Genomic DNA, 16667 nt, shown 5'->3' with positions numbered 1-16667 from the left:
TTAAATGCTGATGAGAATAAGACAGCTAACAGTGGGAGATTGAAGACACAAAAGAAGGAACTAATTTGTCAGTTTTGGCTCCCAGGGAGGAAAGGGATGGGGTAAGGCAGGTAAGGTGGGAGAAGTGTGGCAAAAAGTTGATGTTCCCCAAGGGCAGCTATATTCTTTTTTTTTTTTATTTTTTTTAATGTTTATCTACTTTTGAGACAGAGAGAGCATTAGTGGGGGAGGGGAAGAGAGAGAAGAACACACAGAATCCGAAGCAGGCTCCAGGCTCCGAGCTGTCAGCACAGAGCCCGATGCAAGATCATGACCTGAGCCGAAGTCAGACCCTCAAACGACCGAGCCACCCAGGCGCCCCACGGCAGCTATATTCTTGACTAGGTTTTCCCCAAGCCCCTCTAATTTTCCCAGAAACATCTGGGACCGCAAAAAGAGAAATGTGACAGGAAGGCCAAGGCAAAGTTCTCAAAATGGGCAGGGTGAGACATGTGGCCTGATGAACATGGACAGAGTTTGGAGTCACACACCCATAGAGGCAGACAGAGGAGAGACCAAGGGACAGAAAGCTGTTTCCATTCCAAAAAGCTGAAGAGAACTTCAGCCTGAAAGAATGGATGGTTGTTCTTTTTAGCTCTCCAACCCAAATTTCCTCTGGAGACCATAAAAGTAGCAAAGGTGTCCGTTGTCTGTTCTGTAGAAGATAAACCAGCAGGTGTCCATTTAGAAGAGAAGCCAAATTAGTTCTCGGCTGAGACTGGGGTTGTTATTACAGCAGGAGAACAAAAAAAAAATAAATTAAAAAGTTAGAAATTAAAATGCTTTCATCTCCTTTAAAATTACTGCACCAAGAATCCTACGAAATACATTCTCACCCAGATTTTGTCCTTTGTTCCAAGGTTTCTGTGGTTCAGATTATTTTGTGCTAATGATGTTCAGAGCCTTCTCCTCTTTGATTCCCAGAGTCCTCCTAGCCTTACTGGGTCTGGGACTGCGATGCTGTGGTCTCTGGCAAACAGTACAGATGGAGCACAGCAGATGGGAGGGCACCATGAGGGCACCGTGCTGCCAGTGGAAAGAGAAGGCTGCCAGTTTGAATGGCTGCTCTGACACCAGACCAGGCTTGTGACTTTGGGCAAGGGTAGCCCCAGAGCCCTGAGAAGGAGATGGTGAACTGCCATGGGATGTCCTGTGCTCTCGTCTCATTCCTGAACTCCAGCCTAATACATAAATTGTAGGTGAATGCATGTGCTTTCTAAAACTGGAAAGCCCAGACCAAACACAAGGAGTTTAATTTATTTTAATGAAGGCAACACACAAATCAATTGCATAACCGTGTGCATGTGCAAGCATGCACATATGGGTGTGGTATAGACACAGGATCTTTCAATTTATTTTTTTTTAATTTAAAAAAAAATTTTTTTTAACGTTTATTTATTTTTGAGACAGAGAGAGACACAGCATGAACAGGGGAGGGGCAGAGAGAGAGGGAGACACAGAATCTGAAACAGGCTCCAGGCTCTGAGCTGTCAGCACAGAGCCCGACGCGGGGCTCGAACTCACGGACTGTGAGATCATGACCTGAGCCGAAGTCAGACCCTCAATATATGAGGAATATTTCTGAGAGACAGAAAGCCCAGGAAACATTAGCATGATTCATTTTGGTCTCCTTGATCCCGCTGGCCAGCACTAATATAAAGTCCATCCAAGGGTGCCTTGAGACTTCTCATCTCCTCCCAAACCATTCTCACAGTAGATCTCCTGACATTCTCACCCATAGTCACCAATGGTCTAGTTCAACAAGGTGGGGAGGTTTTTACTGCCTGGTTCCAGTGAAAGGATGCAGAGTGCCTCTGAGTATTTCAGAAACGTTTCCCTGAGTTGCAGATCCAGTTATAGGACCCACTCATTGATCTCCTCAGTTCTGAGAATAGACAGAGAAGCCATCAAAGGCCATCCCAAGTTTGGGATCCTTGTTGGTGTGTGGAAAGGAGGGTTTACAACTAACTATGCCTGCCAGAGAGCAAAAAAACATCCCAAAGAAGGTGGTCCATGGGAGGGACAGGATTTAGAAAATATAGGGCACACTTAAAAATGAGGGGATGAATAATTAAGATTATTTTTACTTTTGTCCCAAATAGTCTCTTTTCACTGCTTAAACCCCTTCTCACCTCTTAGGATGTCACCTTTTCTGTGCCCTTTTTCAAATCCTCACCTCCTCCCCAGGGAAAGTAAGTTACCTGCCTCCTCTCTCTGCCTCCATAGTACCTTGTAGCAAACCCAGGTATAGTAATTCCTTAACTCATTCCAAAACATTTATGAAGATTTACTGTGTTCCAGGCTTTAGAAAGGAGCAGATACACAGGTAAATAAGACACGGTCCCTGCCCTCAGAGTGTCCACAGTCTAATAGGGAGACAGACAAGTAAAAACATCTTAATGCAATGTGATTGGTGCTTGGTGGAGGGGAGTCTAGAAATCCAAATCAGACTTGGGATTCAGGGAAGGGAATGTGGGCTTTGCCTTTAAGGGTAACGGGAGCCAACAGTTCTGAGGAGAGGGCTTATTGCCTGGCAGAGGGAAGACCATCCTCACAGGCCCAGAAGCAGCAAACAGCAGGACACATTTGGAGAACCATCAGAGACATAGTGTGGCCGGAGGAAAGGCGGAGTTTGGGGCATGACTGGAGGCGGTGGTAGAGAAGTAGATGGGGATTGAGGCAACAAGCTGTGGCCTCTGAAAATAACCCTGAAAGCCACAGGCAGCCGATGAATGATGTCAGTTCAGGGAGTAACTGGCTCTGACAGAGAGTCTGGTGAATTTCTTGAAGATCCAAGCCAGGTTGGAGATTTATAGGATAATCCGGGTCAAAGATGCCAATGGCCAAAATTAAAGAGATGACTATCGATACGAGAAATACTTGGGAGCCAAACTTTACCAGACTTCATTGCTGACTAGATGCGGGAAGGAAGGGGAAGAGGACAGCTGATAACTTTCTGATTGGTGGTTCAGAGGACTCAGAGAGCGGGACGACCAGTCCATGAGATGGGAAAGACAGGAAGAGCAGCCAAGTTGTCTGTGAAGGCCATGAGCCTGGTGAACAACTTTGGGACACCCAAGTGGAGGGTGTCTGGATCTGCTGCTCAGGGAAGAGGGCCGTCTGGGGAAATGCACATGGAGTCCTTGTGATGCTGACAGTGCTCGGAAAGCCGTGTCTAGGTCGGGAAGAGCAGAGAGAGTGATGAGCACCAGCAATGTTCCAATCTCCTCACGGGCAAAGGGGGGGTACTATGTTCTCTCAGGAGAACCCGATGAGATCCTAAAGCTCTTCCTCATGGCCCAAGGCTCAGAACGCAGAAGACTCTCGCTGTGTGTGACTTCCCCTTCCTCTCACAAATCACTTGGTTGGTGCTCGACACCACTTTCTTCCAACAGAATTCTAGAATTTTACTTCTCTTTGCATGCTGAAAGTTTATGTGGGTTAAAGATCAGTGAGTGTGCATGGAGATGCCCCAGCTGCTTTCTGAAATGGTCTTTTTTTTTTTTTTTTTTGGTGGCTGACAGTTGTTTTTTGAGTTCTTCAGTCTGACTGTGGCAGAAACAAGATAAGAAATGATGTATCCAATAATCCCACTGAGTTGAGTTTACATAATAACACAGAGCTCATGGGGGCGCCTGGATGACTCAGTCGGTTGAGGCTGAGCGTCTCACTTCGGCTCAGGTCATGATCTCGCGGTCTGTGAGTTCAAGCCCCGCATCCGGCTCTGTGCTGACAGCTCAGAGCCTGAAGCTTGTTTCAGATTCTGTGTCTCCCTCTCTCTCTGACCCTCCCCTGTTCATGCTCTGTCTCTCTCTCTCTCTCTCTCTCTCTGTCAAAAATAAATATACAGGGGCGCCTGGGTGGCGCAGTGGGTTAAGCATCCGACTTCAGCCAGGTCACGATCTCGCGGTCCGTGGGTTTGAGCCCCGCGTCGGGCTCTGGGCTGATGGCTCAGAGGCTGGAGCCTGTTTCCGATTCTGTGTCTCCCTCTCTCTCTGCCCCTCCCCCGTTCATGCTCTGTCTCTCTCTGTTCCAAAAATAAATAAAACGTTGAAAAAAAATTTTTTTAATTAAAAAAAATAATAATAATAATAAATATACATAATAGCACAGAGTTCAGATGAGTTTAGTAACTGTTAACAGGATTTGGATTGAAATGTTAAATTCTGACCTTCCTACCTGGTTATGCTTCACAGTTATAGATATGACAATCATCATCATCGTCCTGCCCTTAGATGAATTACCTGGATGTGGCATTTGGAGAGTTGTCAACATGTCACGAAAGATTCAGTACAGTGACACTGACCATGTTGCCCTTGCCTGTGCCTTGCTCCCATAACTGAGATTTAAAAAAAATAATCATGATGTTTCTGATCTTAGGGAAGAACTGAATCAAACAGTCCCAGAAACAGGTCGGACACCCACTGTCAGAACCCTGGATGCTCTGCCCTGCTGTGTCCCCTACCTGTTCCCTTCTGTCACAAGTGGCTTCTCCGGGTGAGTGGTGGAGACCATAGGGATGGCACCATTATGGGCTGCGCCCCCTTCTCCTTCATGCAGCAATGGGAGGATGTCTTCTTGAGCTGATTCTGCTGACTTCTTCTTACTCCCATGATGGGACCCTCCATCAAGCAGGTTCCCAAAATTACCTATAGAGGCAGCAGCAAGGGGAGAGAGGCCAGGTATCAACAAGCAGAATCAGGCTACTTGGCCTAGGGGATCCACGGTCATATCCTTGCAGGGCAGAGAAGTAAGATCTCAGTATGAAGGTGGGAAGAATGACAGTCAGACCAAACAAATGAGATTCACAATGACGACGAGCCATCACCTTCATCCATCTTATGTTCTCTTTTGCAAAAACTACTCAAGTCACAAGTTACCTGGATTCCATCTCCACTTCCTTCTGCTCCTGTAAAGGAGATGCTCCCAATATGAATCAAGCCATTCTCTAATAGAATGCTCTTTCTTGGAAAGGTTTTCCCAGATGTGCATCAATCCAGGAAGATCTTTGGGAGTTACAATAAAAGCAACTACAATATGCACAGGACTTGGCATGTATTAACTCACTATACTCTTGCAATAGCTCTATGAGGAATTATTATTCCCATTCTATAGATGAAGAAACTGAGACTCAGAGAAATTAAGTGAGCCTAGGCGTAATGGAACCAAGATTAGTAATCCAAGTCTGTCTGAATCCAAACTATACTCTTAGTCCTTTTATTAAAGTATGAAAATAATTCTATCCCTTACATATTGACGCTAGAGTAAATGAAGAATTACTCATTTCTTTCTGAGATGCAAACTTCCACCAGAATTCTATCATCTCCATGTAAGACACTAGCTCATTTATTCAAGAAATAGGTATAAAGTCAATGCCATGTGCCAAGCACTGCATGTATTTGTACTTACCAATAGAAACTTCAAAGCTAATGGGTTTATCTCCAATCCTCCGGTCAATCATGGTAGCTTCAAAAAATGCTCCAAAGAGTAAAAATTCCTCATATTTTTCTGGTATAATCTATAGAAAGAAAAAAATATTATACAGGCCTGGATCTATTTTTTTTTTATTACCAATAAGCTGAATTAGTGATGTTAACTGGTCCAGGGTGATTTGTAGGCATTTCAGGCATTTTCTGAATGTCAGTGTTAGCCTGAAATGGCACATCATTTCCCTACTAATCAGACAGGCAGGAACCAGGACCTACAAATCACACATCCAAATCCAGCCATTTATCTAGAATGATGTAATCTCAACCTTCTGAGCTCCTACCTTGTGATTAAAATCTTTTTTTTTTTTTTATTTTAAAGGCAAAGGTTGGTATGTGCATCTTTCTGTGGTGCTATTGTTAAAACACAGGTCTTAAATCACCTTCAGGCGAACAGCCGTTTAGAAAACAAACAGAGTCACAGGATCAGACCTTCACATTGGAGCATCTTTTTATGGATTATACAGGATGACAACATACATTATGTTTTTTCCTCTTCAGAACCTCGAGAGGTCAAAATCTGGATCATTCCCATTTTTTTGTTTTAATTAATTTTTTTTTCAACGTTTTTTATTTATTTTGGGACAGAGAGAGACAGAGCATGAACGGGGGAGGGGCAGAGAGAGAGGGAGACACAGAATCGGAAACAGGCTCCAGGCTCCGAGCCATCAGCCCAGAGCCTGACGCGGGCTCGAACTCACAGACCTCGAGATCGTGACCTGGCTGAAGTCGGACGCTTAACCGACCGCGCCACCCAGGTGCCCCTGGATCATTCCCATTTTATAGGTAAGGAAACTGAGGAAACTAAACTTAAGGTTAGGTTTAGTGACTCTCCCAAGTATTCCGATCACAGACCCAGTGCGCTCGGGGCTCCGACATGTGCTAACCCAACGCCTTGGTGCTGCTCAAAGACAGACCTTACTCCCCAAACAACACAAGCCTAAACGAAAGAGACGGGAGGGCTAGGTACTTGCGCGAGCATCAGCCAATCCAGTGCATCCAGGACAAGCTATCAGCACTGCAATTCCTGGCATGAGGGTGCTCAGTCCCGGGATCACAGCTGCTTTTCCACTGAAAAGGGCTTTAGAGTTCATCTGATCCAACTGCCTTCTATCCAAATAAACTAAAGCTCAGAGGGACTAAGGGGCTTCCCCAGGTCACACAGCAAGTTAAAGCCAGCCAAGATTTGAGGTCTGGTCTCCACCAAGACTGCCCTCAAGGAGCCTACACTGTGGAAGAGAGGACCATGACAGGTCACAAGACAGGAGCCATGCCAAGGTAACCACACTGTCTGGAGAGGACCCCTGTTGATGCGGAACAAGTTGATGGTTCAGGGAGCAGATGTAGCTAAGACACAGCATCACGTTTCTGAGCAAAGAGGCTGGATATAGTGCCGTACAGTCTGGGCTTCCTGGTTTCGCAGCTGGATTTGTTACGTTCCATGGAAAAACCAATAAGGTTCATCCAAGGAAAAGAAGCAGTTGTGGCTTTAGAGCTGAAGAGCCCCATTCAGTCAAGAGCCCTGAACCCTGTCCCACAGAGAGCCAACAGGTCTCAAAGGGTGATCCTTCCTTCACACAGGAGCCTCCTTGCTGTTGGGCTTAGGAGGAAATGTTTCTACTGACCAGAAAATGTTGGACAGGGTGGGGGCCCCATGTTGGATCTTAGTCACAAAGCACACACCCCTCCCACCTGCTGCCATTGTATCCACTGGTTATAATAGAGCCACATATCTCACCTTCCTGGGGCCAAGTTTACCCTCTGGGAGGAGGTTAAAAAGGATTTGGAGACCCGGTGGGAACGTAAGCCATGTAGACTGGAAAAGGGATGGCAGCCTCCTTAGCCAGATAAACCCTTCTTCAAATCCCAACCCTGCTACTTCCTTCCTAGCTGGTTGACTTCAGGCAAGTCATGTCCACTGCCTAGGTGTCATTTTCCCTGTCTGTGAAACCAACTTTGTCCTAGGACCTACAGAGGCAGAAATGAGACCATCCACATGGAGCACCTTGTATAAAGCCTATACACGCAAACGCCACAAAAAATGGTACTCATGGTACGTCGACAGACAGAATTCATCTCTTAATCCAACCATCCTTCCAGGTCTAACTCAAACGGTCCTTTCTTTTGGAAGCATACCTTGATTCCTGAGCTGGAAAAAATGATGACGGTCATGTTTACTGGGCTCTTATTACGGGTCAAATGTGGTTAAGTCAAATTAAGACTTTTACCTACTATCTCATGTAATTCTCATAACCACCCTAAGAGGGAGATGCTTTTATTCTACTTGCGTAAATAGGAGGACAATGCAGTCTGAAAGGTTAAAATACCTGCTCAAAGTTACCAAATATGCCTAATATTTATTGAGCACTTAACTACGTGCCAGGCTGTGTTCTTAGAACTTTGCATATGTTAAATCATTAAATCCTCACTATGAGCCTATGAAGTGGAGGTTATTATCGGAAATAAGCAGAAGGAGCTCAAGCCACTTGCCCGAAGATTCAGAGGCAATGTTTCTCCAGAGGCTGCGCCACTCGGCCACATCTAAAGTCCAGCTGTCTTGCTTGGGAACCCAGCATTTTAATTATTATACTTCACTCACTCCAGGAAATAACAGCACTTTACCTGTAGCGCATTATTGCACATATCACTTTTTATTTCCTGTACATTTATTTTGTATATCTTACCTCCCCTTCTGTATCATAATTTCCATGGAGTCAGACTCTACATGTATTCCTACCAATATTGAGGATGATGTTTAAACAAGAAGCTACTCAGTACGTGTTTACACAATTAAAAAAAATGAGCACGTCATCTGTTAGATTAGCTATGCTCTGTGAAAGCTTGGCATAGGGAGATAAGCTTTGATGATAGTGATGAGGGTACGTTGGAAAAACCAGAATCATGGGATCGCATTTGTCCAGGTATGCAATGAGAGCGTGGCTGCAGCAAGGGAGAGGAGAGCTCAGGACCCTGGTGAGCTAAACAAGATGATATAAGAAGGTGACCTCACCATGTTGGTAAGGTGAGCACTGGGCTATTGAGGCTCTGAGGAAGGTAGAAACCCAGTATTGTAGTTTTAAAATATGTCCACAAATTCTTGGAAAATCCTCCCCTCAAAAGATGGAGCCCAATTCACCTCCCTAATTCCCCTGTGGGCTGGGCTTAAGTGACTCATTTCTAACAATTAGAATGTGTCATACATATCAGTGTGTGGCTTCTATGGATTTTGTCATAAAAGACATCGAAGTTTCTGCCTTGCTGCCTCTTGGATCACCTGCTCCACTCAAGGGGAAGCCAGCTGCCATGAAGACACTAAGCACTTAATGAAGGGTCCATGTGGTGAGGAACTGAGGCCTCCTGCCAACAGCCAACAAGGAACCAAGTCCTCCTGCCAACAGCCACGTGAGTGTGCCATCTTGGAAGTAGATCCTACAGCTCCAGTCAAGCTGTCAGATGACTGCAGCCCCTGCCAACATCTTGATTGAAACCTCATGAAAAATTCGGAGCCAGAACCACCAAGTTAAGGTATTCCCAAATTCCTCATCCGCAGAGAAAATAAATGTTTGTTTTAAGTTGCTAAATTTGGGGGTGATTGTTATATAGTGAAAGATAACTAATAAACCCAGCAAGAAACTGACCACAAACAAGAAGCAAAGATGAAAAGAGAAGGAAGGAAAAGTAAGGGTTTGAATGAGACCTGAATTTCTCTTCCCTACCTCCTTCTACACAACAGCCAAGATGGGCCCTTGGCCTTGTAGAAAATGTAGACTCTATGAGAATTCCCAGATGCCCTTGCTTTCAGCTAGAATTTTTTTTCAGATGGTATTAGCAAAATATCTTCAAGATATTGACTTGAGTTGAGAAAATCTTCTATTAGGCCCTTCCTACTTGGCAATTTCTATTTAGAAAAGAATGGCCAGTCTCTCAACAGTAGGAAAGATTGCCACGGAAGTCAGATACAGGGGATATTGGCATGGGTGGCTACTTAAGGTACCCACGGTTTCTGGCCAAGTCCAAAAAATGTCATTTCCAAAGTTGCCATATATTCTGAAAAAATACACATAAATACAATCACATCAAGGCAATGTCAATCTTAACCACAACAAACTGACAGTACACATTTACAAAGAATATTTCCCAATATACAAGTTCATAAGGGAGAGCAGGAGAGGTCCACGAAATACCCAAAGTAAGTCCAAACAACAGGGTAGAGAGCTCTAAATAGCTGCCCACTTGTAGTGGGAACAAACCATAGAAACACTGGTCACAGCAACAGCAAATGTATTGCCTGCCTACCGTGTATGCGCAAAGAACCCTGCTGACCATTTTACAGGCATTCCCTCATTTACCCCCAGGAGATGACTATCACAGAGAGACTATTACTACCGCATTGTGGTGATGAGAAAACTGAAACATTGAGAGGTGCTACTACCAGAGCCATGAATAGAACCAATCTCCAAGATTTCCAACTCTGGGCTCCAACCTCTCCCCCACACTGTATCTTAAGATGTATTGGATCCCAGCAGTAAAAATAAGCGGCTCTACCAGGGCTAAGCTGACCCAGACCAGCCATCACCTCTCTTCCCCTCCCAAAGTGAGTGTCTGGTTGACCTGAGAGATACACCCCCAGAGGTAGATCATCCAAGTTGAGAGCTGGAATCTACTCACTTCTGCTACTAACAAAACACAAGTTCCTTCATTTGCTTAACCAAAAATTACTCTTACTAATCTAAACAGTTGAGGGATATTCACAGTTAGTATTCATCTTGGTGACCCAGATCTCTTTCGCATCATACAGAAGCAGGCTGGAAAAATGCTAACATGCTTAATATTGAGTAATACACAGAAATAAGCATTCCTTTGAATTGTGATTCCCGCCCACCACCCCCCCCCCCCCCGCCCAGGCTTGGGCAGGGCAATAGGTTTCTCAAGTTCTTGTATCCCAACTTGTCACCCACTCTTCCTCTTCTTCATTCCCTGTCCCACAATGCCTCACAACCAGAGCATATGCTATTCTAACAAACTAAACAAAATGAGGCCATGTGTGGAGCTCAGTCCATCCCCCCACCACCTACTTCCACCAGGTCTCCTAGAACACTTTTATTTCCCTTTCCTTTGGTTCCCATTGGAATCTGTGTGTTGGGGGGACACTGGAGGAACTTATCACGAGCAGATGACTGGGACGTGTCAGGAAGAGGCAGCGGATTGCAGAAGGAGACCTGCACATGCCTTTGGGAGCCCGTGGGAACAGTTGGCCGGTGATGCTTCCACTCTGGGCTCCACCTCACAAGAGCAGTGCTCAGACCTACCTCAGGGGGTGCATCGAAAGTTTCCACCTCGACCTCTGTTGAGTTGGTCTTGTCTGAAGCCTGCTGGGATTTTCCACCATCGGTCTTATCATCCTTGTCTTTACTGGAGCCTTTGGAAGACTTGGAGTCTTTGTCCTTAGAAGACGACTTGAGCTCCTTGAATGCCTTGGAAAACTTAGGTTCCTGTGCCCCTCCTGAGAGGATCTCCACAGCAATTTCCACCAAGATTCTGCCCCTGAACGACACACCTTCTCCAAAGCCTTCATTCAGTTCCTGGTAGTCATCCATCAGACTGTGGTTCCTGGGTGAGCCATACAGGTTAATCCAGGCAGGTCCAAAGGTCGGTAGAAAGCCTACAAAAACCAAGCTTTAGTTGCCCGGTAAAGCAAGTTGATTATTTCTTGCTTTATGAACATTGTGCATGCCTGTGTAGAATGTAAAATATACAGAAAAAACAAGAGAAAATATTTATAGAATATCCCATCCCCCAAAGAGCCACAATTGCCATTTTGCTATATTTGCTGTATTTCTTTCTAGTCCTTGCATGCACATGTTTAAACCTGTTCACAGCTGTAATGATACTATGAATGCCCACATGCATCGCTGTCGGTTCATTCACTCATCTAATATTTATTGACTCCTAACATGTGCCGGGCACTGTGTGGGTGCTAAACACAGAGCCCAGCGGAGAACAGAGCAGAAAGGAGTATTAAACGGTAAATATCTGTAAGTGCTAAGAAAGAGATTTACCTTGCGTTTCAAGAACAAATAAAACAGGCTGATGAGGCATGGAGAGGAATCAGGCAGAGAGAGAGAGATTTTATCCCAAAGGAGGGTCAATTTTAAGAAGCAGAGATATTGTGTTAAAAGGGATAAAAAGATTTTATGGCCCCTGATGTCTAATTTTGAAAACACTTTTATACCTGTCTTTGAATACCATCAAGATGTTCCTGGAAAGTTGGAGTAAAACATGTTAACGTCGAGTTGAGAAATTCTGAAGGTGGGTGGGGTGTGTGTTCTGCATAAAACAATCCCGTGGCAAACCCTTCCAGGATATGGAGACTTAAACAATGGGTATTTATTGAGGCTCTTCTATGGTGTCACACTGTGACTGGCAAAAAAAAAAACATGTAAACCTTGTCTTCTGCTTAAGCTAAGCCTTCCGTATATACGTGCATATATACACATACACAGACATATATGTGCATAAGTATATTTATCAGTTAACACAGATTTGTAATGCAGAGAAAGATTGCCTTGGGATTTTAAGTATGGAGGGGTTTGGGGAGATATTTAGAAAGTTATCACCGGCTCATTTAGGTTTTGCAAATAAAGAGTAGAAGTCCTTTCTCCTGACTGATGGATTAGATGGGACTCTCTATTCCCTCCCTGGCTTTCTCAATGCACAGTCAGCAGCACCTTCCTGCAATACTCCTGACCATGCGCTCCTATTACTGAGCTGGGGGCACGGTATTTTGGGACCATTTAAACACGTTAAGACCATTCTTAGCTTGTGAGCCATACAAAGATATTTGGCAGGCTGGATGTGGCCCATGGACCATAGCCTGTCAACATCTGATCTAATCTAAACCCTTCATTTTTCATTTAAGATACCTAAGGCCCAAAGAGAGGGAGTGACTCCTCAAGGCCACACAGCAATGTTCGTGGAAGACCTGGGACCAGGACCAAGCCTCCTGGCTCCCACAGCCCGGCTCGACCTACTGCCCTAAACCCACACCACAAACCACACAGAGCTTACAAGTGCCTACCACGCCGCCTGCTCCAATCCTCTTGTTTTAAGGACGAGGGCTTCAAACCAATTATTTTGTGGCCTCATTTCCAAGTCAGACAGATGAGGCTTTACCTCTATCTCCGTCCTGTTCACTGGAGATTTTCTTCAGGTCGATGAAATGGGTGGCCAGTGCGACATCATTCACGCTGCCTTCATCCCACACCTGGAGTTTTACCCTCCGACACAAAGGAGGGAACATTTCCTTGAAGACCACCTGTTCGTGCCACACAGGATCAGCACAGTTCTTCTGCACTGTAGTTCGCCCCTAAAAACAAAGCAAGCAGGATGTGAGCTGTTGAAGGAAATGAAAGATGTCACTGACCTGACCTGACTTCAAGCCAACTGGCAAACCAAGTTGCCAGACATAATGAACCTGCTTCCACCCGATACCCATGGAAATATGTTGTACCCAGGAACATTACAGTAGCCTCCCCTTACCCACAGGGGAATGGATTCCAAGACACCGGTGGATGCCTGAACCCACAGACAGAACCTGAGATGCACTCTTTTTCCTTTATGTACGTACCTATGATAAAGTTTAATTTATAAATAAGGCACGGTAAGGGATTGCCAACAATAACTGGTAATAAAATAGAACAATTAAAACAATATACCCTAATAAAAGTTTAACATAGATCTTAGCAACTTCAGCGTACGATTTCTTTCCTTTTAGTATTAAGTCAAGAACTTTCAACTTTCGCTTAAACACTTTATAGCTTCTCTTTGGTGTATCCGAATTGCCAGGATCACTGTTCCTGCATCCAAAGGCCATTATTAAGTAATATAAGGCTATTTGACCTCAAGTACTGCCATAACACCACAGTGGACCTGATAATGTGGCCAGCTACTAAGTGACCAACAATAGACAGTGTGGATACACCGGACAAAGGGATGATTCACATCTGGGTAGGATGGGGCAGGATAGCGCGAAATTTCAACACGCTATTTGGAACAGTGTGCAACTTAAAACTCATTGATCATTTATTTCTGGAATTTTCCATTTAATAATTTCAGGCCATGGTAGACCATGGGTAACTGAAACCACAGAAAGCAAAACCACAGATAAGGGAGGAATACTGTGCTGACATCCTACCCCGCACCAGACACCATGCCAGGCATCAGGGACAAAGGGAGTAATGGTGGGTCCTGGCCTCTGGGAAGTCCTTGTAATCACAAGATTACAAGATCAAGCCAACATGCATGTTATGAACATAACTTGTTCCATGCATCTCTAGGAATGCAGCAGATATAGTTAGACCCTGAGTTTGTGTCTTATAAAAAGGCTTTTATAAGGGTTTTGTGCACTTCCCCCATCTGGACCTCAGTTTCCTCGTCATAAAAATGGAGGCGACGTTCTATAGGACTGTCAAGGGGTTCAGGTAAAAAATACTCCAGTGTTCACCCTGCCAAGAGGAGGGTTAGGGTAGCATATATTGTAAGGATAGAGACACCATATGTGCCAGCTGAAGCTTCAACGTCCAGCCAACAAGGATTAAGCTGTGACCATGTGCTTAGGCCCTGGTACTTCCAATGTCTCTTGAGTAGGGAACAACAGAGAACAGAGATGTCCAGGCTTACAGAGGACAAGGACTACTCGGGAAGCCTGGGAAGCAGGTTGGGAGGCAGATGGCAATGCTACAGAGCCTGGGTAACAGCTCGAAGAAGTAGCCAGAGGTGAGGAAGGAGGTCTGTCTGCCTAGGCCCTAAACCATAATACCCCATAGTTCCTCTCTATGATCTCAAATAGAGAGTAAGTGGGTCACCCTCCCACTTACCTGCCACGTGATTCAATGCCTTTTGTGACAAGCTTTCTCTCGCAGGGCACTTCCTAATTTTTATTTTAACTTAATTTCATTTGGCTAGAAATGTCCTGGGGAAAGAGTGGAGTTCTGGCCTGGGTTTGCCGTTGTTGGTGACGATGTTTCCTTACCATCTGCCCAGCAAAGGAGACCTCCACGAAGGGGTCCACAAGGTCCTTATTGTCACCCACAAATGCTTTGGTGACGTTCGCCATGATGCTGGAGTTCATTTTAGGCAACCCCTCTGCTTTGTAGAGTCTCACATAGAATCTGGCCCAGGGTCTCTCTGATGGAAACCCTTGAGGGATCAAGAGGTTCCTTGAGGGGGAACAAAAACAAAAAATAAAAAGCTCTCTCACTTGAAAGAACAGAAAAAGTGGAAGCAATCTGGACGTAGAAAGAAGGATCCTGATATAGGAGAAAATACTGAAAAGATCAGGATTCATCGCTAAAATGAGGTTTCTTTGTGGTGTAAGTGGCAGCAAAGGATATGAAAACAGTGAATGCAAACTTATTCCAGTCCTCGAATTATAGAGTAAACACCATCTTCCACACCGCACCTTAAAAGAAGTGCATTAAGTCTTCCCATTTCATAAACCAGTGGTTGAAAGTATAATTCCTTCAAAGAAAAATCAACCAAATCCAGATAAATAGGAAAAACTCAAGAACAGTTTATCTCTATGGGGAGACAGGCTGTCCTTGTCCTAGAAGCTGATCTCCCAAAGGCTAGTGGCACTGCTGATAAGACACATCTTGGTGCCTCTGAGAGAGTAGAATCCCAGGTGGACAAGGCACGAATTTGGCAATTCTCATGTACCCACCAGGAAAGGGAGGGAGGGAGGGGAAAGACAGATCAACTTCGGGCATATCATTCATTTGTCTTGAGTGGCCCTGGATGGACCCGCCTCACTTTTCTATTTGCTCCTCGGCATCGGAGGTTTTGGGGTTGGTCTTTAAGATGTCGCCTCTCCCAGTCACGCTGATGTCACACTTCAGGTACCCCTTCATGCCCGTCCTGATGTCGCCAGGGTCTGTGAGCAGGGCCCACTTGTCACAGAACTGATGACCTGTAAAAGCGTCCTGACAGCTCAGATACCCTGCACGGCTGGACCCAGCAGGTGCAGCCAGTTCCATCCCACACGCAAGGCCTCCCAAGCTCTGTTCCCTGGAGGGGGCAGCTCATCAGGGTATTCCCCAGCCTCGTGCTGCCTCCTTCCGCTCCTCCCCTCCTTCCCTCCTCTCCTTTTGTTCCCACCTTCTTCTCTGTCTTTCTCTCCAACCTGCCACAGGTATTTGGAAAGCCTCCAACCCAGTGCTAATTGCCTGGACAGGTTCCTAGCTTTGACAGGCTATGAACGGCTATGACAGGACATGAATGGAGTAGAGAAGTCAGTACTATTTCACAGGCTGTAAATGTGACTCATGGATCTTTTTGTTTGGCCTACACTGTCAATCCAAACTTTAAAATCTCTTACAAAATCTAGACTTCTGACTTATCTGAAAAAAACCGTTAGATCTGCCAATACAGAATGCACATTTCCACATGTCAGCAGGTGGTAAAGAAGCTGAGTAGCCACTGTGGGTTGTGAGCCCTCCTGTTCCCCACAGCCTGAAGCACCCCTTAACATATTAACCCACTGCATTCCCAAGGCCTGGCCCCCTGGGCTCATGTGAGTTGCAACTACTTTTGAAGAGAAGGGGTCTCGTAAGAAAAGATCTGTATTTGTTGATGGCCCCGTTACTTATCCACTCCCGACCTTGGACAAATTACCTGCCTTCTCTGAGTTTCACTTTCTATAAATCAGGGATAAGAATTATCATAGCAAATCTTTATATGGCATGCAACAACCCCAGAAAGGAGGCACTATTTTTATCTTCATTTTCTCAGTTGAGAAAACTGAGGTGCAGAGAAGTCAAGTCATTTGCCCAAGGTTGCACAACCAGAAACAGCAGGGTGGAATTTGAAGCCAAGCCATCTGGCTCCACAGGGGTGCCAACGTGGCTCAGTCATTTAAGCGTCCGACCTTGGCTCAGATCATGATCTCGCAGTTGGTGGATTTGAGCCCCGCATCAGGCTCTGTGCTGACAGCTCAGAGCCTGAAGCCTGCTTCAGGTTCTGTGTCTCCCTCTCTTTCTCTCTCTCTGTCCCTCCCCTGCTCACGCTCCTTCTCTGTCTCCCAAAAATGAATAAACATTAAAAAAAAAGTTGAAGCTATGCCATCTGGCTCCAGAGTCCAAATGT

General features: G+C 45.3%; 1 protein-coding gene across 1 annotated transcript in view; it reads right to left on the bottom strand.

Moving 5' to 3' along the window:
* The window catches only part of FER1L6 (fer-1 like family member 6), a 122418-nt gene that overhangs the window by 90851 nt on the left and 14900 nt on the right, over positions 1-16667 (bottom strand). Inside the window, exons 7-12 of the mRNA XM_047841657.1 lie at positions 15336-15492; positions 14557-14743; positions 12699-12891; positions 10835-11187; positions 5449-5557; positions 4505-4688 (exon numbers count right to left, since the gene is read on the bottom strand). Of these exons, the coding sequence (XP_047697613.1) occupies positions 4505-4688; positions 5449-5557; positions 10835-11187; positions 12699-12891; positions 14557-14743; positions 15336-15492 (1183 nt within the window). The remainder of the gene's footprint in view (positions 1-4504; positions 4689-5448; positions 5558-10834; positions 11188-12698; positions 12892-14556; positions 14744-15335; positions 15493-16667) is intronic.

The sequence above is a fragment of the Prionailurus viverrinus genome, chromosome F2 (genome assembly GCF_022837055.1).
Source record: "Prionailurus viverrinus isolate Anna chromosome F2, UM_Priviv_1.0, whole genome shotgun sequence".
NCBI classification, from domain to species: domain Eukaryota; kingdom Metazoa; phylum Chordata; class Mammalia; order Carnivora; family Felidae; genus Prionailurus; species Prionailurus viverrinus.
Note: the sequence above shows the minus strand (reverse complement) of the source record. Positions and strands in the feature narration are given on the sequence as shown.